The sequence below is a fragment of the Phoenix dactylifera genome, chromosome 7 (assembly GCF_009389715.1).
Source record: "Phoenix dactylifera cultivar Barhee BC4 chromosome 7, palm_55x_up_171113_PBpolish2nd_filt_p, whole genome shotgun sequence".
Taxonomy (NCBI): domain Eukaryota; kingdom Viridiplantae; phylum Streptophyta; class Magnoliopsida; order Arecales; family Arecaceae; genus Phoenix; species Phoenix dactylifera.
Window position 1 is genome coordinate 14,585,813 of NC_052398.1, and position 25,244 is coordinate 14,611,056.

Genomic DNA, 25,244 nt, shown 5'->3' on the forward strand with positions numbered 1-25,244 from the left:
TTTGCTGCACGATAACTAATCAATTAGAAGCGCCTTTTTTTTCTCGTGGAAGCTCGGGAAGTGATCCGAAAGAACGGCGATGCAGAGGCGAGGCGGCGGCGGCGGCCCGGTCCGGCGGGAGTCGCTGCTTTCGAGGGTGGTGGGCGCGGTGTTCGCCTTCGTCCGCCTGGCCGAGTTCGAGATCCTCTTCTTCCTTTTCTTCTTCATCGCGTTCCTCATTTTTAAACATCTGGTGAGTCCTGAATCCTGATCCTACCAAGAAAAAGAAAGTAGCTTACAATAAAGGAATTTGTATGAAATTAATTGAACCTTTAATCCTTGCATCGAGATCTCCTGAAAGTTGAGAGCTTTATGGGAATTTAGAAGAATCAAGATTCAATCTTAGGTTTTGGGATTTCTCACCCAATTTAAAGGAAAATTTAGCCCAAGTTACTAATTCGAGATGCCGATCTTTTAGCTGTCAACTGGGAATCTGGGATTTTTCTTTCTCATGTTTTTTTTTTTCCGTCATTTTTGTTAAGATTGAATGGTGGCAAGAATTTTTCATACAGTCAAGGAAATTTATGTTACCCAATTGTGGGTGAGTTTTGGGATGTGGATTTTGGATAGACATTCATTTCATGAGACGAATTATTTCACTTTGGTACAAGGGGATCGCTATTCAGGTATTGTTAAAAGAATATTTCTTTTTTCCTTGGGAAATGTGGTATATAGGCTCAAGCATAAAGCAACCATCACCATTGTATGTGACAAAACCAGTTACAGACTTACAGAAGCCATGAAGAGTTTTGCCGAGCCGGGAGCAACCACTAGCAGATACAAGAATGGTCTAGTTATTATCCTAAGCGAGCTCCAATTCTAAGTTTTGCTCTGAAATTGAGGACTTATATGCAACATTTGTGCTTGCAGTTGAGCAATGGCTCTATTATGGCACATATGCAAGCACATGAGAATGATTGTAGCTTAGATCCTCTCCTAGATTGTCTCCTTTAGTGGCTGCTTGTGGAACCACTCCATATTTGCTCTCATCCATAACAAAGAAATTGCTATGGATGAGAATGATTGTCTCCATTTGTGCTTGCAGTTGAGCGATGGCTCCATTATGACACGTCTGCAACCACATGAGAATGATTGTAGCTTAGATCCTCTCCTAGATTGTCTCGTTTAGTGGCTGCTTGTGGAACCACTCCATATTTGCTCTCATCCATAGCAAAGAAATTGCCTCACATAGAGAAGGCTAGAGAATATGGTCCAAGAATATACTAAGACCCATTGTTGAAATTTAAGTTCATCAGAAAGTGGCACGAGAAGTTCAAAGATCCATGAGTTAAGGACTTCATTTATGATGGGAGGACTTGATGGTAGGATGGCTTGAAGACCAATCCAACCAGGGTGACTTGTAGTTGGATGAGCTGGATGATCCTCCTAGACTAGCCATATCTTTAGAAAGCCAACAAGGTTGGATGTTAATCAGTAGGTAGAGGAGAACATGCCATCTCCATATGCTGGCTAGGGGCAAGCGCTAGTGGAGGAGATGATGGCTAGTTGGAGAACCCTAACAAATGGTTTGATTGTCAGATGGTGGGGGCAAGTGGCGACCATAACTTATGAGACTTAAGAGCCATCTAGTAGGCCTAGCCAGGGGGCTAGGGCAATTGGAGTGTTAGGGTTAGCCATGCCACTCTAGGGAGCTAGAGGGGTGGAGCCAGCAAGGGCAGTAAGCCTCACCCATCATGTTAGAGGAGTAGCTAGACTGGGAGGAAGAAGGTTAAGAAAAGCAACAAATTCTTTGGAGGCAATAGACAAGGTACTTGTCCAAGATGATGATAACAAGACTCTCGAGCCCTCTGATACTGGCTTGCTCAGATCATCCTAGGATATTAGTAAGGATGATATTGATAGCTCGGCTAATGATGGCCCTAGTGGCTATGATGTGGGCCTAGTGGTTTCAATGCGCCAAGGATCTGGACCACTGAGCATGGCTAGTCATCTACTAGGTTGAGGCCATATCAAAGGGTCCTAGAATTGTTTAAGCATGCAAGCTGACTGATAATGTCACATCTTGAGGGGATTGGAGGAAACTCAGGATTGTTCTAGCATGCGATTCCATTGATGATCACACCTCAAATTGATTGGAGCGGCCCCTAGATTGTTCGAGCATACAACTCGAGCAATGATGTCGCACTCCGAGTGGATTGGAGGGGACTCAGCATTGCTTGAGCATGCAACCTGGTTGATGATACTGATGATGTCCCATGTCAAGTAGGTCTCTTGGATGTATCAGAATCTTACGATATTCATGGTCCTCACCCACTAGATCTATCAGTGAATTAGACAGCTAGAGTCAACATTATGACCCCACTCAACGGTATGATCCCCATGTGTATAGCCAGTCGTTATATCATGAGGAATACATCCCTCCATAACCTTACCCTCCCCATGAGGAGTATGCATATCCAACTAAGCCTCTCATGGGTTGTCCAGACCTGAACCATGTAGATTATTAGGAGCACTATCAGGGACAACATCAGCAGTAGGGATGGAGATGATATCGAGGCTGGTATCAGAACCAAGACCTGGCTACGAGATGACCCTAGTGTCTGAGTTCCAACAGACATTCCATGTGGAAATATTGTTGCACCTAGGCAAAGGAAATGAGTTTGATGTGTTTTACTTGCTTTCTTTGAAGTGTTTATGGCTTTATATTTAGTCTGATAAGCAGCAATCTGACCAATGTGAATGGTATAGAGATACAAGCACATGTAGCTTGCTGATAGCTTTCCACTATATAGCTCGTGTTTGCACAATCACAACCATGACAGGGTTCTCTGTGAACTGGACTGTTTTAGCAAAACTGGTAGGACCAGAAACAGCCTAAAATTCTCAGACCAGGTGGATTTCTATGAACCCTGTTGTCATCATTACAAACAAAATGAATAAATAAATGATAAACTATATAATTAAATTCCTTGCAAGTCAAGGCATTTCAATTTGATCAGGAACAGAACTCTGGTGTCGTAGAAGTTATGAAAGATTTCTTAGATCTAATCAGGAAGAAGAGGTTGATCTGAACCGTCCTTTTGAGTGAAATCTCAACGGGCCTGTAAGTCCAAATAATATGGCTACTAGTAGGTGGGTCTATTCTTGGAGTTTGCTGATATTAGCAGGATCCACTATTTTTTAAGCTCTATACAGTCGTGGATTCTCCGGACACACAAATGGCATCCTCATGCTTATGTAGGGATTGTGGATGAAAGGAGCTTGAGGTACACTTATTGTCAGCATAGCTAGTACAGAGCTACGTCCACTCTTTAATTGTTAGCGACAAGGGTACTCTTGTGTATCTTGTTGGTGCTATTCTTTTGAATGGATTGATTAGATAGTTCATGCTTGAAATAGATATGAGGTTTGAAAGGCATCTAATCAGGTCTTTGTTATATTCTTTCTGCTGGATATATTGATGATGATCAAATTTTTCAGAGGGAGTTCACTGCATGGGCATATCGTCCCATCTTGGCATTTATACTTGTTAATATTAACTGGTTCTAGTTTAATCTCTCTGTAAATTATTTCATCTGGTTTTCTTTGATGTTTGTTCTAAATTCTCTAACGAATAATTTACTGAGTCATGTTCTTCTACAGACATCACAACCTGAGTACAACCAGATCTTGGTGAAAAAGCGAGGTAATGATGATTACTGGCCTCATTAGGAGAAAGCTTGTGCTACAGGTTGATGATAGGATCAGGGCAAGATTCTGACACTGGTACATGGTTTCCTCATAGGATGCTGCCTTAAATTAGTGTTTTCTTTTGAGATATCTGATTACCTCTGTTCGAAATATTGTAACACTAATTTCATTTTCAGAGAACCTTTTCCTCTCTATTTCATACCATTCTTTTGTTGTTGGTGAAGGATATTCTAACATGAGACTACATCCGGACTCTCTGACAGAACCCTCATGGCCTTCTCATACTATATCCTGGTGGTAAGTTTTTCTGACCGAGGTCCCCCAGTCTTCTGTTCTCTGTACATGTGAACTAGCCTGTAACTTTTCCATAGCCTGTGTTTATTTTTTAGTGGCTCCACTTAGTAGAAATCATCTTGTGCCATTCACCATCTGGAGTACAGTAGTGAGCACATTTGGAATCCAGCAAAACTATGATTTATCCCATCCAGGATTCTGATCAGACAGACCTTATCTTAGAACTGTTTATCTTTTTATTATTGAGCCTTTGATATTGATTTATTTTTTATTTTTGAAAGCATGCATCATTAAGCCTTGTGGATTTTGTTTTAAAAAAACTCAATAATTGATTTTGCAAGAGTAGGTTGAACTTGTTTACTTGTTTATTTATTTACTTTTAAGGCCCTGCTTGGCAAAGCTTTTGGGGAGCTAGAAAGCATTTTTTAGCTCTTCAAAAGCACTATGGATGATTATAGTGGTGTTTGGTAAAAAGTGTGAAAGCTGTTTTTTAACTTTGTCGGAAAGTACTTTCTAGCAAACATTGGGAAGCTGTTTTTGCTTTATGACATCTGACTTTTTGACCAAAATACCCATGAAAAAATACATAATTATGGTTGTGTCCCTTTAAAACATAGCGAATGAAAAGATCTTATCGTGCGAACGGAGGAGGAGATGGGGAATAGTCTAAACAATATTATATAGGATATCCAAAATTATTTGAAATATATGTATTCGATGATCTTAGTGTTATCTCAGTGGTCATATTGCTCTGTTTATAAATTGTGGGTCCAGGATGCGTCGTGCCATTGATATCCACTAGATTTCACTCCAAGTGACATATCAGAGGGGGAACTGCCCCGTAGTTATACACGGGTGCGACTCTTGGATCAAACTCTTTTCTATTTTGTTTTTTTTTTTGAAAGGAAAGAATATATATCGAGCATTCAGAAAGTATTTATCAGGCTTATTAAACTTGTGTATCGCTCATATTATGTTTAGAACCAAGGGCAAAATCATCCGAACCGTAAAATATGTATATATTTGTAGAAAAAATAAAATAAATATAATCCTTTTTGTAAAATCAATAAATAATTGGATTTTATGCAAAATCTACTGGAATTTCTGGGTTCAATTATGTTTTTCGGAGAAGAGGGGGTGGGTATGAGGTTTAGGTATGGCAATTTATGACTTGATCTGCAACCGACCTCCTTTAAGTAGGTTCGAGTTTGGTATAAATGGGTTTGTGTCATACTTGGGTCAATGCGGGGCTTCTCACTCCAATTCTATGGTGGGATTATTGAATGTACTGGAGGACCCAAGGTTGACTTTATCAAAAGAAAATATCTATCTGTTAGCTAGTGAGAAGGAAAGCGACTTTTCTATCCTATGAGTACTGCAGAGCAGTGTGTACCAAGTGTCGATCTTCAACATTGGTACACTAGGGCGCCAAGGCTCTTCTTTTTGAAGGGAGGGGAGATACCTCTGTGCTAGGTTCGTGCGATGTAATAATTCAAGACCTTACCTAAAAGAGCTACATAGAAATATTTAATTGATTACCTAGAAATATTTAATTGGAGTCCTTGATCCAGCTTAAATAATTTTGATGATACATATCCAATACGGAAATAAACACATGCTCGCATAGATTCTCATATGCTCTATAATGATTGAGGGCATGATCTTCTTGCTGAAAGAAGGTGACTTGCTCTGGTTCCACCCATGGAATTGGCTGTGGCGCAGAAAGGTTGTCTAAAGGGCAGCTGGCAGCTTCTTCAGGCCACGGTGATTGCTTGGATTTAATGCAAGCACTTTCCTTCTGCCAGTTCTGTTGCCTGGCAACATCACCTTATCCTTTTCCAACATTTAGGCTTTGTCGGATGTCACTAGATTCTTTTCATTGCCTCGGTACTCTTTTGGGGAATCAGGTAGCCGTCTGGCTGATAGGATAAGCTACTGAAAATAGAATTGATGCTGTCTCTTTGTTCTCGCAGGTGTGTCTTTCATGAGATGTATTTAACTGGATCTGACCTCCTTCACCATTGAAAAAAAAAAAGAGAAAGAAAAAGAAAGAAAAAAAAGTAGAAAACAAGCATCCATGTAATTAGGAAAAAGAGCTAGTTGAGAAGAAATGCCCTGCAGAGAATTACCAGGTACAGGACAAATTCTCTTCGGCAACAGCACTGATCATCAAAATTGAACAGCTTGTGCTGGCTTAAGAAGATTTTCTTTTCTTTTTTTTTGGTAAACTTGCTCAAGTTTAGATAGATGTACAAGCGGGCCGTGTTGATATTTGATCAACTTGTGATGGCTTGAGAAGTTTTTTTTTTGGTAAACTTGCTCGAGTTTAGATGGATGTACAAGCAGGCTATGTTGATATTTAATCAGCTGCTCAGAAGGATATACATGTTAAGCTTGTCTAGAACCCGAGACCAACTCAAGCAGTTCCTTTATATATCGAGCCAAGTTTGAGCAGCATGATACTCAACTATGCTCATTTGCACCCCTAATTTTTATATACTGGATACAATGTTTACCTGCTAATGGACATTCTACCACTGAAATGAGATCTGACAGGAAATATGAACCCCATGCGTATGTGAGAAAGCCTTACAGGACTTCAGACCCTGGCCTACCCCTCAAGGAGCTCTTCTTGAGCAGCCAAGCATGGCCTAGCCTGCCCACGCCCTGAAGCACAAGCCATGGAACAGGATGGCCAAGGGAATATGTATAACTGGTATAGGGAAAATGGTCCTCAGATACGGCGGCTTTATGAATCTTATGTAATCAATGTATATGGAACTATCTGATGGTCTTGATTCCAATAAAACAAAAGTATGAATGAATATTCTAAGACATAACCTTCCCTTTCTTTAGTAGTCTCCTGTGTTTCAGACTTGTTCAGATACGCCTTGAATCTGCACAGTAGTTATCACACTGACCACATTTCCAGGCCTTCCTGGAATCAGCAAGGATTAAGCAGTCAGTTCACTGTTTTGAAGTCAGGATTTGGACTCCATTGAGATGCTTAGGATTTCCAAGTTATCACAACACTGTGCTCCATTAAGCTGTTCCAGGATTTTAAAGCTATCGCAGTCATGGAGTTCTTGCAAATATACATGGCACAGACCACTCGGTTTGAAGGCTCACAAAGATAAAGCTGCCACAGGCATGAGGAGCCCTCAACCAGACAAGGAGGGTTATATTAGCTATTATATCACTAGATCAAATGATCAACAACAGAGGCTTCTCAATCCACTATGATAGCTAAAATCAGAAATATATAACTTGCTTCAACTGATTGGGCAGCAGTTGGTTGTTTTACATCCAACGGTTACCTAGTTTAGAAGAACCTTCTATTCGATGCTCATAATGCTTAAGCTTCATGCTGTAGCAATGAGCAAATGTAAATACTGTCAATTTCTGTGCATACAAATTTACCACGAAAGCCAAATCCGATACCTTGACCAGATGGAATACAATTTACACCAATCGATACTCCTAGTCCTTGAATTTCCTATTTCCAGTATACAAGTGACTCGAAATAAGTTTCAAAAGTTAGTCAGCATCACAAGGTAATTATAGGACTAATTCAGCTAAGCACTGAAGAAATGTATATGCTTCCTAATAATTGGTAAACTAACTGCCTTGTCAAGAAAGCTTCCAAAAAGCAAATTTAAACTTCACCTATGTTCAAAACATCTAGCTTGGATCCAAGCAGCCTTTCAATTACTTGCCAACTAGCAGACCCACAACAAACATTAACGAGGGTCACATTGGAGAAGCCGTTAATCAGATAAAATTTATTCAAAGAACAGCAATTTATAAGTGATATAGACTTCCGTAGTACTCAAAAATGAGTACAATAATGCATAATTGATTCAGATGCAGCAGGGTATTTTAATTGACAAATCTGTCTATTGCCACAATCCTGGCTGAAAAACTTGAAGCTTATTGCAAAGCTTGTGATGGAAACCAAGCAATCCTATGGACAATGGAGAACAGCAGGTTTCTAGAGCTCTAACAATGATGTATTTGAGCTTAAGCAATGACAATAGCGAGATGGTCTTTGCAAGTGCAGTTTGAAAATACAAATTTCTGAGGTTGCTTCCTTTACATGAAGCTGGAAACTTCAAATGTCTTCAGCATCTAGAGCACAATGTCAGCAGCCACCAGGGAGCATTATGTATCACCGATATGCACAATCAAAAAGACCAATTGGGAATAATAAAGAAGATTCCCCACAAACCTTCGAATTTTGGAATATCAAAACCAGGTTGAACAAAAGAATAGAAAGGTACAGCTATAATGGTGGATTAAGACCTGATGTGCAAACATGACAAGGAAGAAGTGGTGCATCATGACCAATGTGCTACAGGTAATTACTAGATTAGAGATCTAGACAACTGATACAGTAAGAACCAATAGCTTGACACAGACAGACCATCAGGAAAGGTGATCTTTGTAAAAGAGTAATGGGAAAAAATAAACAACCTTTTCTCTTTCAAATACTTTAACTCAAAATAAAACAGTGTGCAGATCTAACAACGTGAATGAGATTTCTGTCAAGTAAACATATCTTAAGATGAACAGCTTCAACTCTTCTTGAAAAACTGTACATCTAGCACCGGAACTCAATTTACAGGGATTCTCTTACCTCAAAGGTTAGGAAAAGGAAGAAACTGGCCCAATGCTTGTAGTGGCATGCGATCCATCTGCCTCAGCATTTTCATCACCAGAAGCCATTTGCCGAGACTCTGACATGGAAAGTTGTCTGGAATTTCCAGTGCTAGCTTCAACAGGATGTTCCGATGACAATGTAAGTGCAGAAGGTCCTGATGAGGATGCCAATAAACGGCGAACTACCGGGGCATCAGCTGACGAAGATGTAGAAAGACTGTATGCAAAGATTCCCATGGGAGTTGCCATGGGATGGTCAAATTTGCAATTTGGACCAAACTTGCAGATACCATAACGAGAATAAAATACACATAAGGGTTCTCCCTGTGAGGGGTAAAAAAAGAAACAACAAAGTAAGCACCACCATTTCCTAAAAAATCAGGAAAATACACTCAGCAGCAAAATTGCTGCTTTCAGGAAAAGATTTGCAATGAAAAATTTGAAACTTTTTAAAATGCAGTTCCATTCATATAATATTTTATATTTTCTATTTAACTAATGTCACAGAACCTATAATGTTAAGCTAAACATTGTAGTGTATATCTAGACCCCCCCTTCCCAACCTAAAGAGAAAAAAGGATACAAACAGACTGAAATGCAAGAAACTGCCATCTAAACCAATGGCAAATATTCAAAAATTTGGAAAATGATGTACAAAGACCAGTGCACTGAAAAAATAATAGCCATTAATTGTGTTGGGGGAGGGTTCTCTTTCTCCCACCTTTTATCCTTAAAAAAAAATCCCGAGCACATTTACTCCTTAAAAACCTATCATTTCCACATTTTTTAACCTCTCCCCTCCCTATATACGACCATAGACTTAAAGGAAGAACGGATGCCAAAGTCTATCCAAACACAGTTCATGGCTTTTACAAAGAGGCAAATGAATGTCTTAGTCCTTTTTAAAATACTGGAAAAAAGAATTAAACACTTTTTTGTTCATTAGATTTATGTACATTTCGCAAATCACAAATCTATGTACGCATGGCTGGATTCATGAAATTAAGTCAACCACAAATCAGAATTCCAATTCTAGCAAAGAAACAAAATGCCTACTTATTTCTCACCCAAATCATGACAAATGCAGAGCAGCCCATATTTCCAACAAGTTCATCTATTCAAGTTTATTTGGATGTCATACATTAAAGGCCATTCTACATATCCACTAAAATGTTTAAATTTTAGCCTTGCAATTAAATATTAGAATAATCTTCAACTAAGTGCTTTTTATTTGGGGTGTGTGTTCGTTTTATTTTTTTCTGCAGGCGAGGCAGGGTGGGGGGGGTTAGGGTTAGAGGAGATGTGTAAGTGTTAGGTTATACGACAAGGGTTAGACCTCCCCCTAAAAACTATGGACCACCCAAACCCTGGTAAAGAGAAAGATCTGAACCTGTCTCTAGTACAACCATCAATTCAATTTGACCTGCTTGCTAAGTTGGCATTTTCATTAATAGATTTAAAAAACTAAAAACAAAATGACATGTATCATTATTTCTGACTAGGTATAAATTACTCTTTTAATAAGTTATTTGGCAAGGTAATAGGATGTAAAACCTTAGTTGCTAGTAAAAGAAAATAGATAAAAATAATTGAAAACTATAAAATACACATGCAAGCATTTGTTTTGATCCTTCTATTATTTTTTTAGAACAGAAGAAGGGACATTTGAGGATTCCCTAGATTTTTATATTTTAAAATGTTGAGATATATCTGGAGTGATTGCACCAGAGGTGAACAAACTCTTCCCACCTAAAAGGAGCATCAAGACATTCATCTGGCACATTCAAAGTTACACAAGCATCTCGAATGACTGATAACATAACTATGCAATGGTTATTGAGATGAGCAAAGTGTCGCAAGGGTTAAAATTTAAGAGGCTATGAACCTATCATAACAAAGTTGCTGTGCACTATCTCACGTGCCAGTATCAAACTGTTGATCCTTTGACAATTTAAATTATAAAATCTACAAACAAGACCAATATAGATTCAGTAATTGATGAGTTCCTCCTCAACACTCAGTTTGTGTCCCTCAGCCTGCTACAAGATCTTCACATTATGCAAAACAGCAAAAGTATGTTGATACTAATGACTACAATGCTAGGAAATGTTGGATGGGGTATGTACTAATCTTTTATCTTTATCACGTATTGTTATATGATTGCACAATATTTTTCGAAAAAGTGAAGAAAATTCATGGCTAGATGTTTCAATTATGCTTCTTTCAGTAGTCAAGTGTCTTTTATGTTGTTGCATGTTGATTGTTAGCAATGTCCAGAACTAAAGAGGTAACTCAAGACTTAATCCAAGATAAAACACCACACAATAACTAACTTAGATCAATTGATATCCTAATCAAAAAGTGTGTTCTTTAGGAAAATCAACAAGGACTATCTGCTAATGGGTGCCAAAAAATTGACACAATTCAACCTAATCTTGCTACTAATTAAGAAAGTTTGCTCCTATGTGGTAATTATAATAAACCATACACAGTCCATGCAGTCCCACTTTCTTACTGCTAATCAAGAAATGTTCATAGTTGCATCTTGCTAATTTGTAAAGCTATCCATTTCAAATCAGTTATATGAATGGAAAACTGCAACTTGTATGCACACAACATATTGATATGAAAGAAGATAAACAATCGAAATTATATACAGGAAAATGTCAGCGGGACAAGGTAGTTCTGCACAATAACATAAAAAATTGAAACAAAAGAACATGATCTCATTACATCTCCAGCAACTGACTAGGAAACAGATACAGAAGTTATTCAGCATGGATTAAAACATTTTCATGGGTCCTCAATCAAGGCATTAGGGAAATGCGAAGGTTGACTGTATAACTTACTGGGCGCAGCGGAAGGCCTAATGGACTCAACACACAGTTAGGAGCAGGAACCAATCTCTCCTTAGGATGATGGAACTTGCAGGCTGCACCAAACTTGCAGTCTCCAGTCTTCATGTAAAATTGACATTCAGGTTGATCAGGCCTTTCGGGAAACACACTATCCCTCTGCAATGCATACTGGCCCATAGGAGTTGAACTGGATCGATATGATGAGATTGTCCCTTGAACTCCCATACTTGTTTCACTTGGGCGAGAAGATCCATACATTTGAACAGTCCCTGGTGTTTGTTGCTGGCTCTCAGAAGATGAAACAGACCCCAAATGTCCCTGAAGAGAAAACTCAGAACATAACAATAAAAGTACTTCTAATAAATTCTGTAAATAATTTAATATCAGATCTAAGAAATCATAGAGTCGGGAGGAAAACTGAAACTGATGAAGATGGTTGGACACTGAAGTAATATAGGGTTCTAACTTCTAAGGATGTTTGCTCAACATAGCACAACATCAAGTTATTTAGGATAAACCTACAAGGATACATAAACTTTCATAGGAAGCAAAATCATTCACCATATATACTTGTGCAAATGGTTGTCTGCATTATACAGGGGTTGACAGACCAAGCAAATCAATCAAAACAACAGAAATCATAGGCAGTGACTCATATTTGGCTTTCACACTTCAGCAGACAACAATTTGTTTGTTGTAATACCAATAAATTGGAGAACCAACATAATGCTGGAGTAAAGTGAGAATACAATATCAACTGCAGTAAAGCAGTAGAGCCTAAGAATAAAGTAAAGATCAAACCAAGTCTTATACAGGCTTAATGTGCACTAATTGAAGAAAGATACATGAACAACAGGCAAAAACTTCTATCAGGAAAAGTGCGAATAAAAAGGGGAAAATAAAGCTAAGAATGTAAAGCTGAGAGTGGAAGCAAAAACATGATTGCCTTCCCGATATTGCAGTTCCTGTAGCTACCTCTCACATAATAATTTTGTTTTAGGATACTTCCTGCATCTATTAGTATAATTTGCAAACTCTGGCTTCATGAATTAAGAAAGGCAGACAAGAAAGTCTCTGATTTACCCACCATGCCTCTTGGTGGGAGGTCCAACAGAAGAAAAATATGACTGTGAGGGAGCCAGGTAGTAAATTTCTTAACGAGAGCTCTTTTTCTAAAATGGCATTCAACAATCTATGGCAGGAAGAAACACATTTTACCAAAATATTATCTCCAAGCCTTGTTTCTGACTTTATTGATTTTCATAATCCTCAACTGATGTAACATTACATATCTGTATCTTTTAACAGAAGTTGTCTGCTTGCCAATGGCAAATAGGAAAGGAAAAGAATATATTGCAATCAAAGGGGCCTCAAATAAAATATTGGCTCTCATAGACCAAAAATTTGTATCATGGAAGCAAGAAGTTGGCACCTAATATGCATGCCAGTAAAAAAGAGTAGTAGTATTTGCTGGATGGCCTTGATCTCACCAACCAGTAACATGTTTTAAGTTAGAATTTTTTTCCATGAGGACATATAGTTTCGGTGGTGAGCCTGAATAACTAACTTCCATATTATGCTAATACACTATGATTGTAATCAAGGTTCTATGTACCAATACCAGTACCTGTACCAGCAACCAACCAGTATGGCATACTGAGTGTTGGTACAGCATGGCAGTCTAGTACGTAGGGTAGGTATGGGGGGTGTACTGAGAAGTAATTCCCTACCATTCCAATAAAGTACGCTTGGTAGGTAAGACCTGGTACTTAAAACCTTCCTCGTAAATCTCTTACCAAATCTGAGGAGAGTGCAACAACAGCAGAAAAGGAGTTCTATTTTTATGGAGTCACGGCTCCAGTGTTTGCATTGTAACATAAAAGGTACGAAGAAAGAAAAGTAGAAAATAGACAGCAAAAGAAAGAGAAAAAAGAGAAGAATATGTTAGTCACCTCAGTAATTGCACACTCAAAAAGTAACAGAATATGTTTACAAGTAGTTTCCTAGTAGGCAAAATCCAAAGAAAAAACACAAACAATAAAAAAAGAAAATCAAAAGGGAGATCTACAGAGCACCCTACACACACAAAAATGTATATAAGCATGATAAACCAACACAATAGAGTATTTATACTATCAAGAAAATTCACATATTATTGACATGAACCAGGGGTCAGATGCATTTTATATTGGATAATCAAGAGAATTAGTAAACTTTTATACAAATGATGGGTATTCAAGAATCTAATGTAAGTGCACAAACCGAACTCACAGGATATGCATTCCAGCTAGGTACTTGAACCAACCCTTGAGGAAGAATCAATTGAGCATAGCTAGAAGGACCCTGCCATCGAGGACTTGGAATGAAAGAGGCACTCGATAAGGGCCAGCTTGTCAAACCACCAGGATAAGACTGTTGACCAGGAGAGGCAGGCGATACAGGAGGATAAACAGGAGAACCACGTAAGGAAACCATTGCATTAGAAGGTTGCGGATGGTGAAATTTACAAGTGTTCCCAAATTTACACTGTCCAGTTCTTAAATAATATGCACACTCCTTCTCATTCTACAACCAAAAAGAAAAAATACACAAATTATTATGCAAACACTACTGAAATGCAGGAATGGTTATTAAAATTCTTTAGCAAATGAAACAATATAATAAAAGCAAATAGCAATCACAAACCGGACGAATTGGATATCCTAAAACATTAAGTGGAGCTCGCCCAAAAATTCCAGCCTTATCTTTGGGGTGATGAAACTTGCATGTAGCTCCAAATTTGCATGTTCCAGTCTTAAGATAATACTAGAAAGGGTAGACAGAAAGAAAATTAGATTTATCACTCATCATTAGAGATTAAATAAATACAGAAATGAAGTCCAAACAAATATTTGCTGAAAGGAAGACAATGCCATTAGACTACACAAAACAGTTTTAAAATAACAGACTGAAGTCAATGTTAATGACTTGAATGCATCTTAACATGACCAGGACAACATGTATCCTAAAAAAATTGCTTTCAAACAAGACAAATTTCAACACAGCAAACACTTCGGGATGTGCATCAGATGCTTTCAAATCTGTAACCACCCTTGACCTCACTGTGGACTGTTTACAGGCATCAGATCAGAACACCACGTGCAGAATAAAGACAAGTTGAATTAAAGTAGGAAGAAAATGAGAAAGAAAGTTTATAATGCTTCTTAGAAAAAGGAGAGGATGAGGAGAACAAGGAATGCTCTTTATATCAATGATAGGGAGTGGAGATAGGAAGAGGCAGTTGTACTTGAACCACCTTCTTCCTTTCTCCCCCTTTCTCTTTCTTTTGCCTAAGCCATGAGCCAAGCAATTCAGCATATAGTATTGAACTCTCCAACGAGCACTCAATTCAAGTGAATCTCATAACTGTGGCAGTTACAATTGAGAAGTCTGTTCAAAATTTGTACTCAGGCAGGTTTCTATAAATGAAAGAAGATTTCTACCACTTATTGCAAGTTGCCATTTAGAAGTGCAAAACACATCACGACCAGGCAGCACTTGATCTTTTTTTCTTCTTTTTCTCTCTTCATTCTTATGTCATGATTCCTGTATCATTTAAAATTTTTTCCCTTTTCAAGCTGTCTTACTTGGACTTATATGGAAGTTGCAAGCCCATCTCCTGGGCTTCTTCAAAGAAGACACTTCATTAGTTCATCTAATTAAGGAATCCTCCATAAAAATTATATTGAGATTATGTTTTTGCTACCTTCTGGTATTCATAAGTTAGATGTTTTAAAACAGGAATGCTTTTTTTTTTAAGCTATGAAATTTCATTCTTATTTGCAGCAGACATTATCAACAATCATGGAATTTGGTTTCTAGATGAATTCAAATAGGAGGTTAATGCCCAAACAGTTCAGGCTTTGATGAGCCCTTCTTCCCCGATGTACTTTACTGGCCTAATTATATAAATTCTTGGCGTCATCATTAGCTTCAAACCAAGGTATGCCATACCGGAACCGGTACAGTTCCGGTTCATACTGGTACCAAACCGGCACCTTTTCTGTGCGCGCGCGCCCCACGTTAAATGCCACTTTGTGGCAGTAAATATCCCGTGTGATGCGGAGAACTGCATGCGGACGTGGTTCCCAGCACAGGGACCGTGAGAGCGCGGGCCCCCGCGAGCGGGCTAATGCAGTTCACACCCGTACACAGCAAAAATTGGTCTAACCCATTTTCCACAGCCGAACCGTACGGGTTAGCGCTAGTACCGTCACGGTACGTGCTGAACCAGTCGGTTTGGGCTAGTTCAGCAAACCATGCTTCAAACAACATACACCACCAGCATTGGGCATATGCAGTGTATGAGATATGAAGTATGGATGGCCATGATTCTCCTAATTAAAAATAATTTTCTATTAATCTTGTAACTTGATGTAAAACTCTTTTTCCCTCCCTTAGTGTGAGGTGAATCTAGTAAAAGATGGCAGGGTTGTTGAGGATGCCCGATACTTGCATCACAGGCTTCACAAACAAGCAACTCAAAGTAGTTTGCATTATGATATATAAATCATTAAAGCAATAACATAGACTAGTTTGAAGTGACCATCCCACTTAACATTAGCTGTACAGCAATTGTATTTGTGACTTTAGCTTGATCACATCCTCTATTTAAAAAACAGCAAAGGGATCCTTGCAAGAAACAAATGGAATATATTGTACAAAAAAGAATAAATAGAAGTGTATTCTAAGGAGACAACCTGTTATGAAATTAAATGCATAATTCTCGCCAAATATCTTTAAGCATGGTCTTACAAAGAATCAGCATCATACAGGAGCTCTATAGGTCTAAAAGACAGAAGCCAAGAAGACTCAAGATTTTATAGTGCTAAGATTTGCTCGCCAACCATCCCTTGCCATTCAATTCTTGAGCTCTCAACACAAGCATACATCTCCCAAAAGAATCAACACATAATTTTCTCAGGTTAGTGTTCCATATAGAGATCTAAATTCCATAAGGATACAAATCCTGAGTAGAGATATATCAAATAACAAGTTATCAGCAGATTGCTTCTTTTATATGGAGTGGCAGAAGCCATAAACCAGGTTTTCAAGCATCTAAGCAGATGGCTAGGAACAAGTCCGCTTTCTCCAATGTACACCAAGATTTTCATCACTCACAGATAAAAACAAAAAATATGGCTCATATTACATCAGCTGATGTAGGCCCACATGCCTGGAGATATCAATCAACACAATAGTGATGTATCAGCCACGATTTTTCAATATTTTCAGTAGAGTTTTCAAAATGGTGTTTTTATTCACTAAATATTAAATTAAGTCCTAAAACAGTGGTTAAACTTTTTCTTCCATATTAGCAGATATTTCAAATCTCAGCCATTAGATGTTGGCAAAGATCTTGGGATATCTGGTCTCTTTTCTTTTGAATTCCTCTAGTGTTCCATCTCAGTTGAGATAGACCGCTATCTTGGTACATCTTGGTATCAATCACCGCCTGAGATGGCCAAGATATGCGCCTTTAAAAACCGTTGATGCACAGCAGCACCATGTGTTGATTCTTGACCAAAAGCAACTAAATCATAATGTGCAGCACTTTCACTTCAGGAGTTTTTTCTTTTTTTTCCTTTTTCTTCCTTTCTTTAGGAGGTTGAAACATACAAGTTGACCATCCAACAATCGATCAAAAAGTATTTACTACCAATAAACCTTTAAAAGCAGGGAAAGTTTGAAAAGAAATAAACAGAACTTGATTTAAGGGGAAAATGATAACGTAAGGTTACCTGACATTCAGGTTGACCTACTCTTTCAGGATATCCACCCCTAATTCTTGCAGCAGCAATAGCCTGGCATTTAACAGGACCTAATCAAGACCATCAATTCTCATAGAATTCTCTTATATAAGTGCACATAAAAAACATTCAAAAAACTAAATGTCAATACAAGATCAAAACCACATGCAATAAAAGCATTTACATATATGGTAAAAGATTTCTAGGTTATCTAACATTATGATCATGAATAATTCTGGACAATTTAATATGTCTGGCTAGAAATTCTTGTATGTCATATAATTTGATTAACATGCAACATATGGAATAGAGTTTAGCTAACAATCATGGAAAGATAGTACACATTCTGCCTTCAATCATCTTTATACTGAATGGGAGAAAAGCTTTTTATTATGTTTTTCTTTAAGTGATTCTTTGTAGATAACTTGAATCCAAATAACAAATAATCATATCGATAAGTTATCATCATAAATAAGTTATCTTTTTTCGCCTTCCATAACGTAAATAAAGATGGTATGGCTCGGGTTTGCATTAACCCATAAGCTTGTCACTTGTCTAAAAAGAAAAATTATAGTAAATAGTAATAGTTAGTCTAATGTTGAAATATTACTATTTGCTTACCGAAGTTGAGAAAAACTTTGAAGAGAGATGATTTGATTTTTTTGTCCACAAAAACATTGCCTTGATTAGTGTAGAAGAGAATATGATAAAAGTAACCAAGTGTTCCCTTATATTCTTAGTTCAAGTTCCCTTAGGAGAAGCAGTAATGTCAGAGTGGAAAAAAGAAAAATCTATTATGTATAAGGTCTTTGACCAAGGGTAGTTGCCTTGTTGTTCAGTCATCTAACCTCAACTACATCTAAGCGATAGCCCATAACTAGGGTAGAACCATGCAAGCAAGGAGGGCCACATTTTAATATTGCAAGCAAAGAAAACCTTTCAAACATTCTTCTTTTAAAAGATATTTTAAAAAAAAATCAGCACAAGTAAAACTAGCACTATCCAATATACTAACTAAAATTGTACAAACCTTTTTCCAAGTCATTTGCTTGACTGTCAGGATTTATTAAATGCTTGCAGATTAATTATTTTCCCTTTAGAAGAAATGATAAATCAAATACAAAGATCTTAAAAAGTGGAGTAAAACTATGCAACATAAGCTACTGGTTATGCTCCTACACTATGAGCAAGAAGAAATGGGATGAAGCCATATTCTGCCAAAATAAGGTAAAAAATGTAGCAAGGGGTGTGTAACATCTCTTAAAAATCATTGAATAGTAAAGCTTGAAAGCTGTTATAGTATATGATGTGGAGTCAGATGTTAGACTCTGAAAAGTCTTTTGTCCTGAAGAATCTGAAGGTAAGCAGCATCAACCATAATATACTTTGCAGAGAGATTTGAGGTCTAAATGCATACCAAGTGAAAATAGCAAGGAATAGATGGCATCATCTTTGAAGACGAGAAGTTTTATCTATGAAGTAGCTTTTTTGCAAGAGTAAATAAAAGAGGTGGATCACATTGCATACAATAGGACTAGGAACAATGTATGTGGGTCAAGGGAATAAGGGCCTATTTGGTACTATTGCTGTTTTTGTGTTTTTGTTTCACTACAAATTAGTGAAACAGTGCATGGAGATTGATGCTAGAGACAGCATTTGCATGGATCTTCTGCCATTCCTTGCTTTTCTTTTCACTTTTTTAAAAGTATTAGCTCTTGCTGCCCAAAGCTCTTAAGGTTTTACAGACAATCTGAAAAAACAAAAGGGTTTAATGATAATTTGTTCAGTCTAGTTTAATTTTCTTTTTGCACATTAGAAAACAAAAGCATTACCAAACAGACCCTAAGGATTGTAATATTTTTTCTAACATTTAGCAAGTGAATATTCTGGAGGAAAATCAGCAAAACCATAAGTAGGATACATGAATACCAATTTGTTAACATAACAAAGTAGAGATGAAGATGAAAGGATGAAAAGGGTAAGAGAGAGATGCAATATCTCATTAAATTTTGCCGTTCAAGTTGGAGAACTTAGGTTGATTTGGTGAGCTAGTTTAGTCAATGAGAACTTCAAAATTTGAAAAATTTCACAGGATCAAAGAAGTATAATACTACCTGCTTATAAGCAAACCATCAACGTAATTGACCAGACCAAGCAGCCTGAAGAACCTGACCTAAACAAACTATGCACAAGCTTTTATATTAGATCCTAAGGCCTGCTTAGGCTCAAAACTAAGGAAGCCCAAAAATACTTCAAAGTGGACCCAAGCTTAGAAAGTAGTCTAGAATGAAGGGGGCCGAATTTGGGACCTACCTGGCCTGAGAATATACTTGTATTCAGGTCAGGCTCAGGCCTCGATTCGGCTAGGCTGAGATTGGGCCTAAGTATTTTAAATCCATGCTGATGTTGGGCGTAGGTGCAACCAGTCAAGACAGCCCATTGACACCCTTATAAGAAATCAATGTTACAGAGGAATGTGTGTGCAAACATATAGAACAACAATTGTGAGAGTTAACTTATGAACCACACTATTGAGCTTGAGAGAGAATGATGAAACAAGAATTAACAAAAAAAAATCGCATTACTGCTAACATATTTGAATTACAAATCGAAGGTAGATCACAAAGGCTATTGCTTGATTAAACAATTGATGGAAGGGGAACTTAAATTAACTGACTTAACTCGTATACCACAAATTTTAATCTCACTGATGTTGAAATAAACATGTACTAAAAAGGAATTTTAAAAGTTTAAGCATATAAATGATGAGATTATAATAAATACTACAAGTATTTGTGACTCAATAAGTTTTCAAATGGGGGTAGCGTAAGTCCATAACTCTTTGAATAGTTGATCAAGTTATGCTTGATATTACAGAGAAATGGCATGGTATCCTTAATTTGCTGATGTTTTAATGTCAATTATGAGGAAGTCTTTAGAAGATAAGGGTCTATATGTAAGATATACAAAAACTATAAATGGAATGTGATTTTCATATAAACTAATACAAAATATTAAAGAAAGAACTTAATCAAAGTCAATGATTGGCACCATACCTTATTCACTATGCAAGGTTTATCATACAAGAGAACAAAAGAATGGGCACAACTCTAGACATAGTGTAAGGTGGATGATATAGAGAAGTACATTTTAGTTGTGTTACTGCCATACATTATACAATTTAAGAATTCCATAAATCATAACAGAAGAATATACCCACAATATTCTCTGGATTGAGATATTGGTTGCCAAAGAAGTAGGTTCAAGCACATAAACTGGGCATCGTGGATGTTAGATTATATATGTGGCAAAACTAGGAATGATGACACAAAAAGGAAGAACCTTAAGATGCGAGAGACATGTAGCATGTAAGGATAAAGTAACAGAAAGCCAACAAAATGGTGTAAGCATGTCCAGAAAAAACTAAGCTCCTAGTAAAGTGTTTGAGAGAGAGAGAGATAGAGAAAGAGAGGAGGGGAAGTAGCTGTTCAACAAATCAAAGACAAATTCATAATGTTTATCCAAGTAGAAGGAATAAGGACTGTTAAATAACGTCTAAGGATTAATTTTGCATTTAAGGAAGAGATACCAAACAGTTTTTCAACCATTTGGCATTATTGTTTGTCTTCAGCAAACATAAAATACAAAATAGTTCTCTAGGCTAACCTACAAGTTTTGTCTTGTTACATGTGGAGTTCTTCTATTCTAAAACATAAAATATTTAGATGATTTTTATTTTTTTTTTACCTTGCGAATGTCTTTCAGTAACTTTATAGATAATAGCATATAGTGGTTGTAAACCTCAACCATCAATAGTTGAGTCTAATTAAAAAGCTCATCCTGGTTTTTAATATTTTGAATATAGTCAAAGGCATGTAATATAGAGAGCATCATTGATCAGATTTATCAACTTGCAAATATTTCAGAAAATAAAAATAACATGGGTGAGTCACTACCATAAATGTTGATAAATTATCTAGATAGATAAGAGGTTTCATACTATTCAAAGAGCAAGTATACCTTGAGATTTGAACTAGGGCAAGCATGACCATAGCCTTAACCTTAGTCATAAGCTTGTCCAATCTATACTGACTCAGCCTTTTAAGAACAATGGATGATCCATCAAAGTCAACTAAAGTTCACAACCAATTCTCCATCTGACATAAATCCTCTGTTTGGTGCAAAATTTTTAACACAGACATCTTTTAAAAACAAAGAGGGGCCAACCATGAAATCTAAAACACCTATATGCTAATGCTAGATATGTGATTCAAGCAGGGATTGCTGAACCGCGATGAACTGACTGGTTTGGGGTGTATCGAACTGGACCGAACGGTTACTGGCATAGTTTAGATGTTTGGTTTGGAATATAATCTCCCTCTCCCCTGTTTGGTTCGCTTTGTTCACCCCTCTCCCATTTCAACACCCTAACCCCACTCCACCCTCGGCGGGTTCAATGCCGTCGTCATACGACGATGATGATGAAGCTAGCTAGGTAAGTATCTCACTCCACTCTCTCTCTCTCTTGCCGCCAAGCATCTCTCTCCCTCCTTCCCTTCCTCTCTCTCCCTCTCCCTCCCTCCGTCTCTCTCGCCAAATCCAAGCTTCCATCTCTTTCTCACTGAATCTGAGCCTCTCTCACACACATACACTAAATTCGAGCCTCTCTCTCTCTCTCTCTCCGGATCTAGGCCTCTCCCCCTCCCTCTCCTTTCACCCTCCCTTCCTCTCTCTCTCTCTTCCTCCCTCTCTCTCTCCCCTTGGATTCGAACTTCTATCTCTCTCTCACCGGATCCGAACCCCTCTCTCTCGACCTCTCTCTCTCTCTCTTCCTCTCCCTCTCCCCCCTCCTCTCTCTCTTTTCCTTTCCCTCCTCCCACTCCCCCACCCTTTTCAGATGTCCTTGTTTCAGTACACCCCGAAGTGGCATGGTACAGACTTGAACTGTATCGAGTTGATTGATGACCAATATAACCTCCGATACTAGTTCAATGAACCTTGGATCCAAGGTTATTAAAAGCAAAAAAAAGCCCTTAAGGCGACAGGATCCTTATATTGCCTAAGGTACTAGATGCCAAAAAGGTGCTTGCCTGAAGAAAGCAAAGCACTAATCAAATAAAAGTTCAGCAAATGTATTAGAAATAAACACTATATGCATCTGAAAATCATACAAGCATTATAAGATTAGTTGTTCATGTTTCACCATAAAAAATCATAATTGTCTTGTATATTATATAGTGTGTTTCACATCTTTCAAAACATGACATCAAAATACCACTTCTCATATCATGTAAATAAAAATAAAAACCACTAGACATCCTTTAGTAGCTTTAAAATTCAAACATGATAGCAAAACATCACTTCCCATAAGATGTTTGATGTTCCTAAACAAAACATAACAAAAAAAGTAAATCATTGGACATCCTAGAGTAGCCTTTATTTATATAGACTTCAATAAACCAAGATAACCCTCAAAGTAAAGCTAGTAAATCTCTAAAAGAATGGACAGACAAGGGGAAGGAAGAATTGCTGGACATTGGAGAGGCACTTGCCCAAACACCTCTCGCTTTGTCCCAAGTGCTCACCTATTGCATCGTCTTAGTAGTCTCAGTGCGCCTGGGGGCTGTTCAGGCACTTAGGGGCTTCCTCACCTCGCCTGGGCATATAGGCGAGCGCTCGGAGTGCCATTGACAACACCGATGTGATCTACACCCATGGAACTGTAGGGCAACCTTTTAAGGTTTCCCTAGACTTGAGAAAAGCTATACCAATAGGTAGAGAAGAAGGTAAGGTTGATACCAAGAGAGTGGAGATAGTTATAAGAAAAGCAATATATCTTGAAATACCTATACATGGAAGTGCCAAGTGCGTGCATGTGTTTTTGTGGACAAATAATTAGATCTTACAGCCGGACTATGACCTGGGTTGTCCACATCTTATTTCAATCAGCCTCAATCAATACAACGGAATAAATGGAGGGTAAACAGTGTCTTTATAGAAAGATAATAACTAGTCAAAAGCACATTGGCAATTAAAAGCTTATAGTTTGATAAAGAAACTCAGTAATAAATATCAGCACTCAGTAGGAATATCATATCGAAGGAGTGGGAGGGGGGAACAAAAAAGATACTGACAGAAAGACCATGTTTTTGTAATTGCAAAATGATCAAGCAGATACAGTTCCAGATAGGTGCAGCATAAACAATTAAAAAAACAATCAGACTTACCAGCTTTCTATCAGGAGGATGATTGTATCTGCAAGTCAACCCATATCTACAGAGGCCAGTTCTGAGGTAATAAGCACAGTCTGGCACTCCTGGACGCTCAGGATACAGTCCAGATTCCACAGATTCACTTCCCCTCTGGTTCATCTGCCACATTGTCTCTGCAGTAGCACCAGAATCATAGATTCAAAATACATCCCATATGCTTCCACGGGAAACTTGACATAGTTATACACTGAAAAGGGACCATTTCAGGACGAAAAGCAATTTAAACAAGAATAGCGAAATAAATAATATATGCAGAAAAAAATGAATTGCCAATATTGCATAAGGGAATAAATTTTGACAATAAGATAGAGGAAGATCCATATATATGCAGAAAAAAAGTACATTTCTCATTTCCACAACAAAACAACAATTGGTCTCGATTATATAGAATTTAGTGCTGACTGCACTAGCAATTTCAACGCAAGCAGTTGCTTTACAAAGAAATCTTGAATCATGCAAAGTTTGCAATTTGACATCAGTCATGAACCGAAATGCATCAATAAAAGCTGCTCTCGTTGCAACATTCTTCTTCTGAAGTCAAACAATCAAAAGGAATTCTAGCAGATGGGATCACGAAATCATACGAGAAAGATAGAACCTCAGCAATAATATAGATATAGAAAGACATTAACAAAGCAAGCAAATCTTACCAATGACGAAAAGGTAGCAAACAATGAACACACCGAAACAGAATAAAAACACTTTAAAGACGAAAAAAAACTTCCTTTTACATTCCGTAAAAGCAGTCTGATTTCAACGCTAAGGCACTTCAATCCAAGTAAGTAAATATTCAGGAACCGAATTCCACCAATGGAAACCCCAGATTCAACAGCAAAAAAAAACCCGACTTTTCAGATTCCCTCCCTAAAAAATCCCCCAAAACACGAATCTTTCGCGATATTTCCGCGACCAACCGAACGAGCAACAATGGAAAAAGGGGAGCGGCATCGAGAAAACCTAACCCTTACCTTCATCAAGTGCAGGGGCGCGCGAGGACGACGATGCCTCCGTTACGGCCGCGGCAGCGGCCCTGGCGCCGCGCTTCTGGATCCCGGCGCCGTCGTAGTCCATGGGCGGGCCTCCCCCATCACCGGATCGCAAAGGACGGAGCTTCTCCCATGCCGGGCGGGCGGTCGGGGCCTCGATCAGAGGGGGAGAGCGAGGAAGAGAGGAGAGGACGAGGAGGCGGAGGAGAGAGAGAGAGGAGAGAAGAGAGGGGGGAAAGAGAAGGAGGGATAAAAAAAGGGACGAGGGGAAGAGGAGGAGGAAGAGCTCTCCTCTCCACAAAGTGTGAGGAGAGGAATAAAAACCAGCCATCCGCTCCGAGACAGCCAGTCGTTAGTGGCCTTTTCACCCGCGCGAGCGAAAGCCAGAGGGGCCAAAAAGAATAACACAACTGTAATGCCAATAACCCAATAAAAAGATCAAAAATAAAATTACTTTATATATCTTATATTAAAATGTCAAATTCTAATCAATTTATAAAGGTACCAAGTTAATTTTGATAACTTCTCAATTTACTTATGCTTGACATGTACTGGGGTCTTTGTTAATGAGGTGTAATCTGAGCTAGCTTTCTTAATACAAAAATATTTTATTTTCTTCTCAAATTTCAAAATGTTAAATATATAATGAAATAAAAAATTTAATTTGTTAATAGCTGCAAAATTATTATTTGTAAA

General features: G+C 38.0%; 1 protein-coding gene and 1 non-coding gene across 6 annotated transcripts; one reads left to right on the top strand and one right to left on the bottom strand.

Annotated features, from left to right (window-relative positions):
* The first annotated feature begins 54 nt into the window (after positions 1-54).
* LOC103710601 lies at positions 55-6,827 on the top strand. Of its 2 annotated transcripts, XR_003386361.2 has the most exons (4): positions 55-232; positions 3,643-3,765; positions 3,915-3,987; positions 5,958-6,827. It is a non-coding gene; the product is annotated as an uncharacterized LOC103710601 (transcript). The 2 variants fall into 2 exon arrangements; XR_003386358.2 differs by lacking the exon at positions 55-232 and having other exon boundaries at positions 3,756-3,765; positions 3,867-6,827.
* Positions 237-24,894, bottom strand: LOC103710600 (zinc finger CCCH domain-containing protein ZFN-like). Of its 4 annotated transcripts, none has more exons than XM_026806037.2 (8): positions 24,531-24,894; positions 23,518-23,675; positions 17,282-17,344; positions 14,187-14,306; positions 13,773-14,066; positions 11,493-11,819; positions 8,621-8,967; positions 237-252 (listed from the first exon to the last, which is right to left on the bottom strand). In XM_026806037.2, exons 1-7 carry the CDS (start codon positions 24,877-24,879, stop codon positions 8,629-8,631), a joined length of 1,650 nt encoding a protein of 549 aa, XP_026661838.2. In that variant the 5' UTR covers positions 24,880-24,894; the 3' UTR covers positions 237-252; positions 8,621-8,628. The 4 variants fall into 4 exon arrangements, with proteins under 4 accessions (XP_026661838.2, XP_008794630.3, XP_008794631.3 ...); XM_008796408.3 differs by lacking the exon at positions 237-252 and adding an exon at positions 7,777-8,236; XM_008796409.4 differs by lacking the exon at positions 237-252 and adding an exon at positions 7,811-8,112.
* Between the last annotated feature and the right edge of the window lie 350 nt (positions 24,895-25,244).